Consider the following 19,086-nt stretch of genomic DNA (forward strand, 5'->3'; position numbering starts at 1 on the left):
GCGCCCGGTGCGCCCCCCTTAATTTCCAAAGCGAAAGATATAACTACAAACGGCAGTTTTGGGACTGTAAAATGTCAAAATTTTCAAGCTCGCTCGCTCCGCTCGCTCGCATTTTATTGTTATGCAATTCTCCTGATGTTGTTGACAGTGCTTGTCGTTTCACACCGTCATTCCATAACCCGTGTAAGGAAAACTTACAATGTTGCTCAATGACTGCGTTGTTGAATGTATCACATTCCGTAATGTATTGTAGTCCCATTAAGTTTGCAGACTGACAGCGCACGCACACACGCACAAGCATACACACCCTCAAAATTACTTTTCCACAAGGTGCACCCCCAATGTCTCGACCCACGGTACACCATTGTACATACATATAATTATACATATATATATATGTGTGTGTGTGCGTGTGTGTGTGTATGTGTATATTGTGTAACATATGTATGGTCTAGATATCGTGCATGAGCCCCCTCCAATATTTGCCCCCCCCCCCCCCCAATCCAAAACTGCTTCCGGCGCGCCTGGATATGGGTAAAAATATATTTAGCTATGGCGGCCATTTTGAATTTCAAGATGGCTGCGTAGAAATTGTAGCAAAGCTATCTACAATATTAGAAAATGGTGTATCAGAATGTCTGACATCACAAACATGTTTTTTTGCATCAAATCTGAACCTTCTATGATGCTCACATTATGAGAATTGTTTCAAAATACAGTTTGCTATGGCGGCCATTTTGAAATTCAAAATGGCGACTGAAGACGTGGTCAAAAAAAAGTGGAACCAAAGTTTTTTGGATTCAGCACCCCCAAATTGACCAAGTTAGCTAAAAAAAGAATCAATTTTGGCACGAAAATCTCACGGGACCCAATATTTCGACATAGTAGACTGTACTAATACGTCAATAACATTTCGAGGAGTGGAGTTTTATTTCTATAAGATTGCGCTGTATGTTATAGTCATGCATGTAAGCAGATAAGTATTATGTAATATTATTGTGAATTCAGTTGTAAATCATGTGAGTTCTATGATATAAAGCAGCCGCATCAGCCTTCTTCGGATTGTTATTTGATATTTGAACAGTTAAACATCTAAAGGCGCGGGGGGGGGGGGTGGTTAGAGTGTGAGATTGTGAATGCGCTCATAACGTTGCGCTTCTACACGTGACACTTAGCTCCTTATATCTTCACTTCACACTGTCTTGTCTGGAAGATAGTAACAAAGTCACTGCAAGATTAACTTCCATGTAAAATCTTCTGCTCGCCTGAATTCAACTTTTTCCGGGAGTCAAGGTGCCCCATCTCGAACGTGGATCTGACTAAATACACATGAAACAGTTTATGTTCGCTTTGAACATAAAAGGGGGCAATATTTCTTTAGAAAAGATCACCCACCCGGCACATGCACCAAAAAATCGCTGAATAAGGCTGCAGACAAGGTTATAACATGTGCGTGAGCTGTATAATTAGCAATCATAAGACAATTCGGGAAAAGAAATAAGGACCATACAGAACGTCAGACACCCACTCCTGCAAGACAATAATAATAATAAAAAATGAACTCTTCATGAACATTTACGTTGTTTACAAGGGAAACAACAATACAGCTGTAAGTTACGCAAGAACCAGAAGAAGAGTATCTTATAGGAAACACATGCATGGCACAAAGGTTAATGAGGCTCTGCAATTGTGTTTGCCCGATATACCATTGTGTATTAAATCATTCAAAAAGTTATGCCAGACAGAACGAGCGCAATTAAAAGCTGTCTCCAGTCGACAACACAAGGAACAACGTGGGATGATTTCAATTCTGCTGTAATACACCGCAGCTAGTATTCAATTTGCTAACCGCTATATGCATGATCATTTTTTCCCTTTCTTGTCTTTCGTCACTTTTTTCATTGGTTCTTTGCCACTCAAGAAGGGAAAACGTACACCCAAAGCCCCGTCGGCAGAACGTTTCACGAGGGGCCTGAAATACTCTGTGTCTTGCCCAGCGGCCAACCATGCTGGAAGGTCGAGATTGTATTGAGATTGTGAGTTGTGCTGTATATAGAAGTCTGCTGTTATATATTTTAAGGGTTTAGGAATGTTAATGCATTTATTCATTTATTTAAAAAAAAAACTATCGTGTTATACCGGTCCCTCCCAAACTGATTTCATTTTATTTCATGCACTATTCGATGAAGATATTCATGTAAAAATAATCGAATATCGCCTTATGTATGGAGATAGACAATATTAAGATAAATAGATATGGATCATACTTGTGATCGACAGATAGACAGATAGAAAGATAGAAAAAGCACAAAGGTCAGAATGCAATACGACTCTTTTTAGAGAAGAAATATGTTTCATACATTGTAATTATTGTGTTCTCAAAAAATTGCTAATATTGGTGACAACAACATATTTCTTTTTAAATCAGACAATGTAATGGTGTCTCCCTTTTCACCTGTGTTTAAAACTAAACGCGACTTCCTTTTGCTGAAACAGGAATAAAACTCTCTTTGTATCTCTCTATGTATCATTCCAATGCCATGTGATTTTTACAAGGTGGTGGGCGGGTAAAGGGATTGTATCGTTACTGAATTCTCGACCCAAAATATTATTTCACAATGGATATGATCATTGATGATTGTGAAGAAACCTATACACAGTAGTGTTGTAACGTGATGGCATCCACAATGTTTGGTATTTCGCATTTGTGTTTCCGAGCATTATTCTTGTTTTGTGAATTTGACATTTCGTAACTATCTTATGATGTGTCCGTTGTAAATGAATCCTTGAGGGATGGTATAGTTTTGGGTGAGACCTGGCTTTAGGTTTCTAGCTTTTTTGGTGAGAATGACAAACCTTACGAAATATGATAGAGTATGTAATTCAAAGAGGAATTCAACGTTTTTTAATGATTTTTTTGTTGTTGAAATAGCTGAGATTTCCAAAACAAGAAATACTAATAAAAAGTGGACCTACTTTATAGGATCTCTTTATTTTACTTGTTTTTGGATATCTCAGCCGTTTCAAAACAACTTTCCATCAAATAAACTTTGAAGTCCTCTTAGAATGGTATGCTCTGTAACATTTCATAAGTGGTTTTTCAGTATCTTGCAAACAGTTATTAAATGCTCAATTTTCATCCCCACCAATACTATACCATCCCTTTTACTATTCTCCTTAAAGATTCCCTGCAATCCAGATGTTTAAATGCTTCTTGGTCTATGCACAACCAAATCACTAAATATGTCATAAAAATATGCTTCACATATCTTTAAACATTTTTCTTACTTTTTAAAGCACCGTGCTAAGTTCTGCTACAAAAAAAAAAAAAATCCTTCAGATCATCTTTATTCATATTGGAGCTGTGATATCCTCCGGTGACACTCGAGCGGAACAACACACACAGTTACATACATATACCCCATAAGGAATGTCATTCATTGCTAATAGTATTACCTTATAATCGTTGGTAATAACAATGTATGTTAAAGGGACTGTACAGAGCGTATATAAAAAGAAGGTAATCCAACTTTGGAGGGCTGCCATTTCTTAATTATCAGTTATGAAGAGCACAATGTTAGTTGTCGGGAAAGAAGAACTCTTCCTCTTTCCATTAATACCTAATTATGTTGACTATTGTCATGCATGACTGAGCACATGGACTTTAAAGACAACAATGACAAATTGCACTTTTTCCAAGTTGGCGTGTTAATGTGAAGGAACAATGCATGTCTGACTGCATGGATGAGATCTGTCAATGAAAGTGGTCAAATCATCAGGCCAGTCTGCACGACTGCAGATTCGTGTTTTAGGGTTTCTTCTAACATTTTATGGTTCATAATCATCAACATGGTCACATTGTCGATATTTTTTCCTTCCCATTATGGCGAAACCATTACCCATTTTACTCTCTTCATATTCAAGACATGGTTTGCCACTGGGTTGAATTTGAACAGAGAAAAATGGATTGTGTGGGTTGGCCTCTGTGGGAGCGACCAAGTTATCGGACAAAAGGCTTAAGCCCTCAAAATCATGAGAATTGTGCAAAATTTGACTAAAGTATGAAACTTTTACCAGTGTTAGTACATACCATAAGATTCATTTTAAGACCGGGAGGTAAGTCTGATTTGACCTCTGATGACCTCCAGAGGTCAAGGAATTTTGAATATCAGAATATTGATGTTTGGAGGCATTTGTGAATGATAGGCTTAGATCTTGGTTACGCTGCACTAAATATGCAATTGTACTACAAATCTTCTGATTCCACAGGACATTGACAGGTTTCTACCTTTGTCCTCTGATGACCTTTAGAGGTCAATGACCTCAAAATACCATAATATTGATCTGTGATGTTGTTAGTTAATGATAAACATGGTTAAGATGTGCAAAACAAGCATATCTGTTTTGCAATGAAACTGTCTTCATATTCCAAAGAGCTAGCAAAACAGGTTTCTAACTCTGACCTCTGGTGACCTTTTAGAGGTCAATGACCTCAAAATATCATAATATTGATCTGTAGTGTCATTACTTAATGATAAACATGGTTAAGATGTACAAAACAAGCATACCTGTTTTACAAAAAATTGTCTTCATATTCCAAAGAGCACAGATAGGGCTCTGCCTTTGACCTCTGGTGACCTTTAGAGGATGTAAAAAACAAACACAATTGTAGCCCAGATGGCTCCTAGCACATGTTTATGATAAAGAATAAAATAGAATAGAATAGAATAGAATAGGATAGAGAGTAAAAGAAAACAGGACACGGCAGTCGTTTTCCTAGACACCCTGTGAGGTCAATTATGCTCAGTCTTTTCCCCTTCTTGGAGTTCATGAAACCGTTTATCTTCCTTCCAGCCATTTCCTTTCTCTTTTTGTGTGTGTGTTCAAAACCACCTATTCCAAGAAAAGTCTATGGTCGTAGGAATTTATGAGTTTGATGTTGGCTACTTTCCCCGCTAGTGGTCAGCACTCTCCATCCCCAAAGCCCCGCGCCAAATTATGGGGAATGACGTGATGACGTGTTTTTGCCCTCTGATCCCCAAACATAAATGACCCTCTGAGCTGGAAGGTGGCCCTCCTGCCAGAATTTATCCCTCTATTTTAGCATTTATTGTTTAGTGGAGTGGGTCAAATAGGAACTCCAAAGACAAATTCAAGGATAATGACCCAAAACAAAGATGACGTTGGTTGCCATATAGACACTAATATCCATTTGGTTTATCATTTTGATATCCAAGAAACAATAAAGTCTTTACCAGTGGTTACAGAGAACATGTTAGTGAATGAAGAGACTAAAAGACAGTGGGCGAGTTAATCAGAAATTGAGATGAATCATTGAAAATTGAGTTTTCACAGAAACGAATAGGAGGAGCAAATTGAACATTTGACCAGTAAGGACTTAATTTCTAGCGAACACCCACCCCAATATAAGATTGAGCCAATGAAATGCTTTAGGGAAAGGCAGTTTGTAAGTAAATTAGTTATAAAAAAAATGTCTCAGCCGAAAAATCAGTTAGAGTGGCAAGCACAGTGGGAGCGGCTTCACACTATGTAGTGAAGCAAAGGCTGCAGAGTATTTTGGAATTTTGAGGAACTTTGAGAATAGTTGGAGACCACAGAGATAAAGTCAGGAATTCCCCTTCTTGGTACATCATGCAGCAGGACATTAGGAAAAGCTATGAGTCACGATAAGACAAAACTTTGGTTTACGCCAATTTGGAGTGCAATTACAAACTCCAAATAGTCAACTGGTGTCATCGGAGATGTTGAAGCGCACTGTCAGACTGATACAAAGTGGAGAGTGATGGTGACGAAGAGAATACTGACAGCGTGACGGCAGACCGCTCAACGGACGGCCCAGTCACACTGACGAGATCAACCATGACATGCAGACGAGGACCTCATTAGTCGACCGAGAGTAATCATTTAAGAGGAATGACTTTAATTTACGTTTAAAGACATTTCAAGAGATGTAGTAGTCTGATATGTTAAGGGGAAAATCATTCTACAGTGCACTCCCGTTACAACGAACACGGTTATAACGAAATTTCGTTATAACAAAGTAAATCTTCTGGTCCCAAAATTATCACCATTAAAGTCTATGGTACAAAATTCGCTTATAACGAACACGGTTATAGCGAAATTTCCGTTATAACGAAGTCTTTTCCGAGTGCCACAGACAAAGAAAAACATAAGAAATGTGCTCCGTTATAACGAAATGCGAATTGCTTTCGAAAATACGTAGCGGAACAACCATATATAGCGTCCCTGCATGAGTGAACGCTTCACATCACTGTGTTCGCTCCTTGTGTCACGCACAGTTTCTGAGGGGAACTTGCGTTTATTATTGTAATACAGTTATCCCATCACATTTCATATAGCTTTTCAGTGTATGATGAGTATTCAGCAAACAGAATATGATATATATGTGATTTTCTTGTTTTCGTTATATATTGTATTTGTTCGGTTATAACGAAATTTCGTTATAACGAAAGAAAACTGCCGGTCCCGAGCATTTCGTTATAACGGGAGTGCACTGTACTGCTTGCAGTCTTGTGAACATACTTGTATCTTTAGCGAAAACTGTTCGAGTACGTGGACAGTGATAAGTAGGCCCCTATAACTCACTCTGTCGAGTAAATTATATATGAACCAAATTGCTTCTTTTGAACATTTATTGTATTGAAAAGTTCTTGGTAATTCTTTTCCAGGCAAAATTTGTACATGAAAATTCCGATGTTAAAAGCATGTGATGGGAAATGTAAACAGTATGTGCGAATGCTTCTACTCTCTAAAAAAAAAAAAATCGAGTGAAAATATTCACTCTTAAATGAGTGAATACAAAAAAGAGTGAAATTAGAGTGAAATTGGAGTGAATTTTGAGTGAAAATGTTCATTTTCACTCATTTTAGAGTGACGTCAGGGATCACTCCAAAATCTTCGAGTGATCCCTGAGGTCACTCCAAAATGAGTGAAAATGAACATTTTCACTCAAAATTCACTCCAATTTCACTCTAATTTCACTCTTTTTTGTATTCACTCCTTTAAGAGTGAATATTTTCACTCGATTTTTTTAGAGAGTATGTTTCCTGCTAAACTTGTTTGTTAGTGGGGAAAAGAAAAGAAAAGAGAAGAGAAGTCTCGCTCTACCACGTCTATACATACCACAATGCCTACGGATATCTTTGTTTCACATTGTTAGTTGGGGGAAAGAAAAGAAAAGAAAAGAGAAATCTCGCTTCATGAGAGATGTTCAGATCCCGCTCGACACCACAACGCCTTCTGATGTCTGGGCTGAAGGTGGGTTTGAATGTCCGAAAGGGCCGATAGAGCACCAACAGTAAGTGCAGATTAATTGGCACGCTATCTTTTGAAGAGAAACAATACTTTGTTTCACACAATATGATAGCAGAAAGACAACTGATAATCATCCGCTCATGTGAAATCAAGCAGAAGTTTTTCAAAACAGATCAAGAGGCATCTTGGTGAGTTGTACAGTCTGTTAAACATGCCAATATACTGTGAAAAACAAATTGAAGGCCACCTGCAATAGGCCACCTGCAATACAGCCTCGCATTTTTCGACATCACAAAAACTTTGATCAACATGTTCCATACTCTTGATGGGGAGGGAAAATAAGAAACAACAACATTGCAAGATTGATGCATTTCTGCCAAGACAACAGACAGGAACTGATTCCACGTAAAATACAGAAACATGTATTTTGATTTTTCCATGCATTTTTCCCATATCATTACACACAATCATTACACACGTACAATGTATACTTGATATGGTGTTCAGCTCACTGTGTGCAGACTGAGTACGACCCGATAATTCAGAACCTCTGCCTGAGAAAGGATTGTAGCCTATCCCGTGAGTCAAAAAGAAGCTTTCTTATCATCTCGTGCATCCTGTACTCTTATGTGCAATGCTCTCATCATAGATAAAGCTTGCCTTCACCCTAACTGTTTAGATATTGCCAGTGGAAGACTCTGATGATCGCATACAGTGGCTGTGCACCTATAAGAACGCTGCTGGTCTGACCTCAGGATGTCTATCCAGTTTAGTCGTGGAGGAGATCTGTCTGCCGATCCGTGCAATGTACGTAGGCTCAATCGCGTGCTTCACAAGACGCAGATGTTGCCCTGTCTTGACAGAGATCGAGGGTATAGATCTAGACCAATTTCAGCAGGTTACACTGAATCATCACTTGCTGGCAGAGAGTCTTAACCGGATCATGCAGGTGATATTACCCGCTGCCAGCGTACCCTGATTCACACATTGGATGGCAGCCATATTGGAAACAACCAATAATTTGGGCATGGGGGCACAACTCTTGGCCAGGCCCAAGTGTTAAGAAGTATCGAGCATAAAGAAGGCAATTAGAGTAAATAGTAGTTCCACTCCTATTTGGAATTGAGGTACCTAAACAAGTCATTGCCCCAAATTGCCTGACGTAATCACCCAAACTTAATTGGATGACAATAACAATTAAGTTGCAAGACACAGGGTTGCTTCATGTGGAATGCATGTTATGCCTCATAGTATGTCGCTTTCCAGATGGTCCATGACGTCACTGCATGCTCCAGGACCATGAGTTATTCATCGGAACCATACAGCCCACGAGCTTGACACTGACCAACACAGGCCCGCCAGCTCGAAATTAGGTAGCATTGCCCATGAGCCTGACACTTAGGCAAACCAGGCCCATAAGAGCCCGACACATGGGGGTAGGGGGAGGTCCACAAGACCTACACTGAATAGATTAAGCTTTCTGATGTAATACACATATTAATCTCGTGGGCCTTGTTTTCCTCGAGTGTCGAGCTCGAGGACCGCACAGCTTGTGGGCCTATTATATTTGATGTCGAGCTCATTGACCTTGTTCATCCAGTGTTTAGGTCACAGGATGTATGACTCGTGGGCTGCGTAACTCATGGGCTGTACGACCAGTGGCGTATCTGGGGGGGGGGGGGGGGGGGAGGGGCAAGGGGGCACGTGCCCCGAGCGCCATTCTCCTTGGGGGCGCAAGAAAAACGAAAAAAAAAAAACGAATAAAAGACGAAGAAAAAGATTAAAAAAAACGAAGAAAGAAGGAAAAAAAAAAAAAAAAACCTCGCCCGGAAAGGAGGGTGGGGCAGAAAAACAAATCAAACAAGAGAAAAACAAAACATGATGATGACACGGACAAAATGACAATGTTTATTGTGTTCACACAAGAATTCCATGTTCTGTCAGCTGAAATACAAAAATTTTCGGCTCGCTCGATGCGTTCGCTCGCCAAAATTTATATAAATAAAGAAGGTAAGAACAAAACGTGATGATGACGCGGACAAAATGACAATGTCTATTGTGTTCACACATGTCATTTCATATTAAGCTGGAGAAATGTTACGCGGAGCAGCGGCTGCAATTTCATTCGTTCTGAAGCGATCGCCGATTGGATCAAGAGAGGACGCCAAAAGTTTGAAACATATGGGGAGGGGGGGCAAAAAAACAAATCAAAAAAGATAAGAACAAAACGTAATGATGACGCGGAAATATACAAATTTCGGCTCACTCGCTCGTACTGATTTGGAGTACTAGTATTATAAGTCCTGAGTTTGTTGGTATAAATCGTTATCTATAAGGTCGTCACTATATCTTGATTAGAATTGTAAGATTTAATAAGCAAAAAATGACAAGAATTCTATGTTTTGTAAGCTGAAATACAAAAATTTTCGGCTCGCTCGCTGCGCTCGCTCACCAAAATTTATCCAAAAAAGAAAAGAAAAAAGAGATAAGAACAAAAAGGCCGTCACTATATCTTGATTGGAATTGTAAGATTTGATTAGCAAAAAATGACAAGAATTCCATGTTTTGTAAGCTGAAATAGGCCTACCAAAATTTTCGGCTCGCTCGCTGCATGTGGACTTTGTTTAAAGTCCCTACCGGGATGGGGTTGGGGTTGAACACTTTTTCAGAAATTAGGGGCGCAATTTTCGCGCTTGCCCCGGGCGCCGTTTTCCCTAGATACGCCACTGTGTACGACTCTGGTTGTTTGACTCGTGACGTACATCTGATGAGGTGGGCCTGTTGTTTTCTGGTTAGCATCTGTCACCGTTTCATCAAGTTCAAGGGACTTTGTCATATGCCTGTTCACAAACTATTAAGCATCAACCCAAAATATGGTACTCCTCACCCCACCTTCCATGTTTAAGCGTACAAATTTTGTCCAGTGCAAATTGGATAATGTTGTACATAATTCATGCAAGCTAGTCTGCATAACTAACCCAAATATAAATATCATATTTGAGGTCACTGCCATCACTGAAGACACGTACGCTTCATTTCTGAAGTAATTGACCGCTAACATTCCTGAGACCTGTTACTATGAACCAATGCTATGTGGATTGTGCATGCATACTTTGATTATAACGTCAAGGCGTGATTTGTACATGATTAAACATTTAGGAGTAAACCAATGAAGCAAAACATCAATATTTGCAATCCTACACAAATTTTGATATTCTAAAAGTCTGACCTCACATTGTCCTTGGAGGTCAAAGTTGGATATCCATAGGGTACCGTAATGACCAATGTTCTGTGGGATGAGAAGACACTTCTTGTAGCATAAATGCTAATAGCATAATGCATAATTGCACACCAGGTATACAGTTAACCATTCAATATACATCAAATATCAATATTTTGATATTTTGAGGTCATTGACCTGTCACAGTCCTCAGCGGTCAAAGGCAGAGACGTGTAAATAATTTCCCTTGATCTGAGGAATAGGAAAACTATTCAGTTGTAACACAAATGGATGTTTAGGACATCGTTATCGTGTTTATCATCAACCAATTGCACCAAATATCAAAATTCTGATAATTTGAGGTCATTGACCTCTGGAGGTCATTAGAGGTCAAAGCTAAAAACCTGTCAAGGATCTGCGGAACATTGAGACAATTCCACTGTTTAAAAAAAAATGGTTTTAGTACATCATTGCCGTGTTTATCATTAATCAATGACAAAATATCAATGTTCTGATATTTTGAGGTCATTGACCTCTGCAGGTCATCAGAGGTCAAAGGTAAACCTGTCAGGGTTCTATGGAACATGAAGACAATTCCACTGTAAGAAAAATGAGTCTTTAGTACATCATTACCATATTTAACATTAATCAATGACGCAAAATATCAATTTTTATCAAATTTTGAGGTCATTGACCTTTGGAGGTCATCAGAGGTCAAATCAGACTTACCTCCCGATCTTAAAATGAATCTTATAACATGTGCTAACGCTGGTGAAGTTTCATGCTTTAGTCAAATTTTGCACAATTTGTTGGCTTATCTGCTCTACTACTATCTTACCTATCGACTGAACCCTGACTTATCACTACACTTCTTTCTACTAAAAAGAAATAATTGGGACTTGATGTAATCATTATAAATGAAGAGTACTCGAAATGATAAAGTACATTATTATTTTTCAATTGTTCATTGTCCGATAACCTTTTCTTTCCATTTTCTAGAGAGCTACCATGGCGCTCTGTCAAATATTGACTGGGCGCATAGATTGTGACTGTGATGACGGTCAAGGACGTCATGATATATCATATGGTACTATCATCGTGTCAATAGCATGTACTAGTGATCATCTCAACACACCATATTCCCTTTTTGCCATCAAAAAGTCATCCTTTACTTACATGAATTACCTCTCGCCCTAATTCTTTTTCGTAAATTCTCAAATGTTATGTAGGTTTTCGTTTTTGGGAAATTGAATTCTACTACAAAGTATAAACTACAAAGTAACACATCATATTTCCTTTTTGCCATCAAACAGTTATCATTACTTACATAAATTAACCTCACGCCCTAATCTTTTTTCCTAAAGTCTCAAAGGCTATGGTAAGATTTGTTTTTGGGAAATCGAATTCAACTACAAAGTATAAACTACAGGGTATAAGGGTATTAGATTCGTGATCGCGGGACGGGACAAAGAGTGTATCTGTCGAGGAATGAATTGCAAACCCATCTTATATCACTCCTATGAGCAAGAGGAGCTTGAATTGTCATTGTTATATAAGCTGGATAGTTAATCATTTATCATTGATATTGAAAAATATTAGTGGATGTCTGTGATGTCATAATCACCACATTTGACCTGCCTGATAATGAGTTAGGGGGATGGGGTGGGGTGATAAGGTGTTAGAGATATCCCTCGAATGATATGAGAGGGTGATTACCCTGGCAGATCATTTTGAACCTTTATGACTACTATAACAGAAGACATAATTTTCGCCCTTACAGTCAGTAAACGTTGTCTCAATGGTCTGATTGCTGGCATTTACTGTGTCATATTGGACAGCTCATTGAATATGGATGGGAACAAGAAATCATTGCAAGCCCTCCCCAAACTACAATATGTAAAAATAGACATAAAGAAGATTCTTGAGTATAAACTATTTTACAAATTACCCCGGCCCCTTTCGCAGGCATTAAAGACTATCGTATCTTCTTTATTTTTGTTCCTTTTTTGTATAATACCACTATTATCATAATACACCAGGATTTCTTTTTTCTTAATCAAAGTTAAGGTTTGTTTGCTATTTAAAAAAAGAAACGAGTAAGGATTATTCATAAGTTATGAGTAATGAAATTATATTTACTTCAAATTTGGATTTATTTATTGTATCGATTTCTCTCTACATTATAAATCAATTAAAATTCATTATGCAACTACTAGGTACATTAAGAGAGCAAAGATAGAATGAAAATTTAACTCCAATACAACTTAACTTGACCAATTCAATTATAATTTTTGACTCGACAGCTTGTCAATAAATATGGCTTCAAGAACCTTACGGGCGTAGACCCGTCAAGGCCTAGCCTTGATATTGCTCGGTCCAAGGGCGTCTACAAGGAACTCATCGAGTCTTTCGTTGGTCCGCAGCCCCTTCCTCCTGAGGACAGTGAGTATCGAAACATTTCTTGGTTTCATTATTTTTATACACATCAAAAATATATCGATATTTTATAGTAAGTACAGCTTGATAGTGTATAACCCTTGTTTCACTGTGTCTGTGCAATATAGCATATAATTAATATGCTTTATTCACATACACAGTTACACATGGATTGAAGTTTACACCGATGGACATCGCTGTACATCAATGCCTATGCATTTTAAATAAGCTTTCACGCCTCCTTCTTCAGGTTGGCTATTACAGCATGGGGCAGCACCGCAGGGCTTGCGTGCATGCATATTGAAAATAGTAAATAAATAAATAAATATATATATATATATATATATATATATATATATATAAAGTATCCAAATGAAGACCCCATCCCCGCTCTGTTTAAGAGTGTGAGTTCCACACTGCCTCTCTCTCTCTCTCTCTCTCTCTCTCTATATATATATATATATATATATATATATATATAATATTCAAAACAAATTGTTTAAGATTTATCCGCATGCTTTAACTTTTCTCTTCCAATGAATCCAATAAGACCTTTTTTTGTACATTGTCACACCCACTAGACTTTTTTCTTTGTTTTGTTTGTGTTTATATACTCTTCCCTTTTCTAAATCGTTAAGGCTTTAGTTTTTATGTATACATGTAACAGATGTGTAGTTAAGTTGATTTCTTTTGTTTGTTTATGTCACTGATCGGTAATTGTGTGAATCATGTTACTACAAATGTACTAGTATTTGTTGTTTTATTTTGTGTATATACAGGGCGCCATTGTAAAGCAGTTAGCAAACTGAATGTGCTTACCCTGTATTGTTTTTAAAAGAAAACATGAATAAATAATAATATATATATATATATATATATGTGTGTGTATGTGTGTGTGTGTATGTGTGTGTGTGTGTTTGTGTGTGTGTTATATAAAAGTAAGGTGTGTATTCATAACGAAATTTGTGATTGGTTGAATTAGTATCATGTAACATTCACAGGTTTAGTTATATGTCACTTTCCATTCTTGATGTCAGAGTTGCTCTGTGATATCACAATGATTGTTAAAAAATGTTACATAACACAGAGTGACGGGTACAAAGGTGCGCCCAATTTCAGAATTGCTTTGTGACATCATTTTGCAAATAGTACTTTATGGAGTGTCAACTTTCTGGTATAGCTGAAAATAACTATCATCACGTGAAGCTCTTTCAATCTATAAGTTTCTAGAGGATAGGATACATTATTGATCCAAAATATAATAAGTTATATGAAACAGAGTTGTAAATATACTATGTTTGTAACTATACTATATTAACAGTGTTTAGAAAATGGTACGTGCTCTGTTAGGCACTATAATTCTAGCTAGTATCACTCCAAATGCACGGGACACCATCGTGCAATTCCATTTCAACTCGACCTTCGGCCTCTGTGTCACGTGTAAAGATTTCGAGATAAAAGACCGAACCCTTATGCAATCCAGTTCAATCAGTAAAATGTTCTTCGGTCTCGGGCAACTCGGTTCGCTTAACAATAATGTCCCTTTGCATTTGAATCAGATTATGTTTACTTACAATATGTATATTATGTTTGTATGTATGTATACGTATGCATTATGTCCTATAATTATAATAAAGTGGCGTATTGAACGATTATTATGTGTAAAGGCTTCATACGCTCTCACTGATCGTGGTAATATACAATTGCCCTAACCCCTGTATGATGTTAGTCAAAAAGTAATGTAATGGCATCCACGTATGTACACAAACATATCCACACACAACACACAGATATTAATATCATCTTGTGTGTATGTCAGTGTGTGAGTGCATAATCAATCAATCAATAATATATCAATTATATATTACTTTTCGATCAGATCTGATGTATGACCCTTGTCATTTCTTGTCATGTTTATTTTCAATCGCATAATGATATAGTCCAAAGGTCATTTCGTCATCATGACGATAATAGTTCAATCGATGGCTCTATAACGATTTTATATCTTCCAGATTCTTTTGATGCTGCCATCTCTTCCGGTGCTTTCCTTCCGGCTCACTGCGATGGGAGTAGCCTGAAAGACGTAGTAAGACTGGTGAAGCCAGGTACAACGTGATTCAAAATTACAGATTTAATTTCATTTAATCAATTTCCCTGTGCAATTGCAATATTTAATTTGAATACACATAATTACACTTAGATTTACGTTTACACCCACATAATAATTTTCCTGGGTAGGATAAACCTGGGTTTACGGTCAACAAAGTTTTTTTTTTTTCTCTCTCTCTCTCTCTCTCTCTCTCCCTTGGTAAGCCTCGCATTAAAAATAAGTGTCATGGTAATCACAATTCAGTGGTGTCGGTTTGAAATAACCATATTTTAGCTAAAACTCGGTAAGCTGCCCCTAGTTTACCGTTATCTAATTTATCTACTTATGCTAGAATTCATTGATTTCAGCTTATGAAAGTGAAAATCATCATATCTTTATGAATATGATGAGAAAAGTCCACTTGAAAAGACTTTGTACACAAAATCATATTTTTAGCCATTTTCGGTCTGACAGGCATGTATAACAGGTCGTGCAGCATCGTAACGGTATGAGCAATTTTCGCGAAAATGATGGCAAAAGATGTGCGAGACTTGAAAGTAAAAAGTCAGCGAACAGCGTGGTCAAAAAAATTCTCGCGGCAGAATAGTCATGGAAAATGTCGAGGGGATGGGGGCTGATCCCCCCCCCCCCCCCCCCCCGACTGTTTGATGTGCTGAGTATAAGCAGTCATGAAAAATATACTGATAGCACTTACAGGGGAAAAGGAAAGGAAAGGACAAATAATAAAAAAAACAGTTTGCTGTCATGAATTCATTTGATTTGATTTCATTTGATATCAAATCAAATCGATTTCATAGTAGTAATACAGAACTATACAATCCAACTACATTTATCTATATTAACTGTTGTTAATTCGATACAATTTCTTCATCCTTTACATACATTGATCTGAGAATATCACAATGATTCTCATCTTCCAATTTTCAAAAAAAAGAAAGAAAAGAAAATGAAACACCTGATTCAATGATTTTGAGTCATTTTGACAATAGATTCATTACATTGAAATGACAGGGCCCTTTTCTAAATCTCCTTATGATTCATTGTATTGTGGTGATAATGTATTTTGTATATTTTGAATGCAATGATAGTCTGATTGATTCTTCAATTAAATTCTACTTTGCAGGTGGTCTGATCCTGATTGCAGTGAGACGATTTTTCATGGACGAAGTTGTGGAAGGGTTCTATTTCAAGGAAGCTGTCGAAAGTCTTGTAACGAGCAAAACATGCTCACTGGAAGTGGACTATGTTTCCGAGTATGCACAGGGACAAGATGGGGCCATTTTGATATTAACGGTATTGTAGATGAGATTATATAGCCATTTGAAGTTGACGCACAAGGTCTTTAATTACAGCGTTAGGTTTTAAATCTCTATAACTTCTGAACGGATCGTTATGGCGGACTCTCTGTTGTTCTTTCAGTTGAAAAACTTTGGCAGTACATAATCATATAACAGATAATGACTGTTTTTGTATGGAATATTTACAGAACTTCACAAGACTTTGAAGTGCAAGTCAAAGTCCTTCGGCTTTTGTAAATAACCTTCCTAAGTCAGCTTTACATTCCAGTCGGATTGGTCATTCTTTATGTTCCTCGCATGTTCTGTACAATGTACTCAGAGCTCTCAGAATTCAAGTTCAGACTTCCGACTCCCAATCGGAGGACCCGAGTTCGATTCTCGCCCAGTGCTTACGTCCTTGGACAAGATGTTTTTACCCACAATGTCCCTCTCGAATCAGGTGTATAAATCATGTAAATGGGTACCTGGCAACGCTAGGGTAATAATAATGGCAGGGCCCTCTGGTAGAGCAGTGACAACACTGAAGAGGCTACCCTAGATAGATAAGACCTTATTATTATTTCATGATATGAAATACGGATATAAGGATGCCAAATAACATGATTTCTTCCTATACAGAGAGAATGAAGACATTTGTAAGAACAAATTCCAAGCTAAAGAAGTGTATTTTGTCACTGTCTCTTCTTCTACCTATCACACCTCCGTTACGTCGCAAGTGATTGCGCAATTTTTCGAGTGCTTGTTTACTACTCTATACGTTTAACCCGTGATATCAACGAATCTGAATAATTTAACTATCATAATCATAAAGTGAAAGTTTCGTGTGCAGTCACCAGTCTTCAACTCGAGTTATGTGTGTCATATGATAGCAGAATGTAGAAATACTATATAAATGTTATTTATACTTTGTCAGAACCCACGAACTCGATATTTTTCTTCTCAAACTCTGAATGTATTTTTGTGACCAAAACTTTAATCGCTATACATGAGCGCGCACACACACACAAAAAAGGCTAGACCTGCACATTCTGTCAAACCAAATTGAGTTGTTTGCTGTATCACTTGTATTGGTGTATAATCATTCATTCTTATTTGATGAACTTACTGAAACTATATGATCTTGACGCAATGATATATAAAAATTGTTCCAATTTATTTCCAATTATTTCCTTTCCACAACGCAATGTGGTTACAATCCCACACTCCCATGCACTGTGATGTACTTTTTTGTGATTGACAATGCATGAACAAATTTATATAACATTGTTTACGCCACTTTTGTGGTCAGGTTTGCTGTTATATCAATTAAACGATAAAGATTGTTTTGTTACTATTACTCACTTCCCGGCATTTGGCAAATATAAGTGCTATCAATATATATATACATATATATATATAAATATAAATACAATATTGATGAACAGGCTTATTATACAAGATGTTTACTATTGGACGAGAAAAATAAAACGAGTAAATGCATTAGTAAACTAGACATAGTGTGTACGAGTTTTATTGCTGTCTTTTCGATCAAGAATTCGATTCATTAATGATCATAATTGAGATGGATTGTTGATTTTAACAAGTATAAGTGGAAGGTCGAGTGCCAGGAGAGAGTGAAGTGATTGATACAATGATTTAAAGAAAAGAAATAAGATTGTTGAGACTTTAAGAGATTATATGACATTAAGCTAGGTTAACTAAACGGACGATATTATGCATGGTAAAACTCCATTATATACAGTCATCAAGTTGGCGTCCGCATTTTCACCTTTATTCTAAACATTGCGTGATATCAACATCTCTGAAATAGACGTGCAGGTAAGTGAGGTCAAACGAATTCTGCACCTTCCGTGACATTTGGGGCTTTAATATGGCTGTAGGAATGTGAAATTGTATCATTTAGGAATTTATGTACGATAATTTTTTTTTTTGGTCATGATTTCGTTTTGGTGCTCGTCATTTATGGAATCTGCTACTCCAAAATGTTAAACAGAACGCCACTCGTGTGGCAACAGACTAGGACCGTTGGGCGTCATGGCATCGACCGAGAAGCCTGTCCAACATTAAACACACACACACACACACACACACACACACACACACACACATATATATATATATATATATATATACACATATATGTTATATACATAATACATATATATATATATATATATACCTATATATATATATATATATATATATATATATATATATAGTTATATATATATAGTTATATACATAATAATACAACATACTAGTATTTAGCGCCTCCGCTACAAAGTGTTACCAGAGGCATAATGTTTTCCGGTTGTCCGTCCGTCTTTCAGTTCTAAATTGATTTTGTGGACAGGGTGAGCTAAAAGGGATGGTGCAGTTTCCGTTAAGATGGAGTTTCAGGTTTCCAACCTTTTAGAAGGTGTTTTTTTTTTTTTTTGTAGATGAGAAACTTCTAGTGAAATATAAGAGAACATATGATTTCAAGAGGAATTTAAAGTTTATTTGATAAAGATTGGTTTTGAAATGGCTGACATATCCAAAATAAAACGATCCTAATAGAATTTGGGACCCACCATTTATCAGAATCGCTTTCTTTTACGTTGTTTTTAGATATCTCAGCCATATCTAAACTGATTTTTATAAGAGAAACTTTGATTTCGTCTTTTACACACATATACTCGTGAATAAATACATACAATGCACCACCATACACCCGTCAAGTATCT

General features: G+C 37.2%; 1 protein-coding gene across 1 annotated transcript in view; it reads left to right on the top strand.

Annotated features, from left to right (window-relative positions):
• The window catches only part of LOC139719026 (uncharacterized), a 38,549-nt gene extending 22,098 nt beyond the window's left edge, over positions 1–16,451 (top strand). Inside the window, exons 6-8 of the mRNA XM_071630469.1 lie at positions 12,820–12,958; positions 14,965–15,057; positions 16,186–16,451. Of these exons, the coding sequence (XP_071486570.1) occupies positions 12,820–12,958; positions 14,965–15,057; positions 16,186–16,364 (411 nt within the window). The 3' untranslated portion in view covers positions 16,365–16,451. The remainder of the gene's footprint in view (positions 1–12,819; positions 12,959–14,964; positions 15,058–16,185) is intronic.
• Positions 16,452–19,086: the final 2,635 nt, after the last annotated feature.

Source organism: Diadema antillarum, unplaced genomic scaffold (genome assembly GCF_040938485.1).
Source record: "Diadema antillarum isolate AM-2024a unplaced genomic scaffold, OU_Dant_1.0 scf00000103, whole genome shotgun sequence".
NCBI lineage: Eukaryota > Metazoa > Echinodermata > Echinoidea > Diadematoida > Diadematidae > Diadema > Diadema antillarum.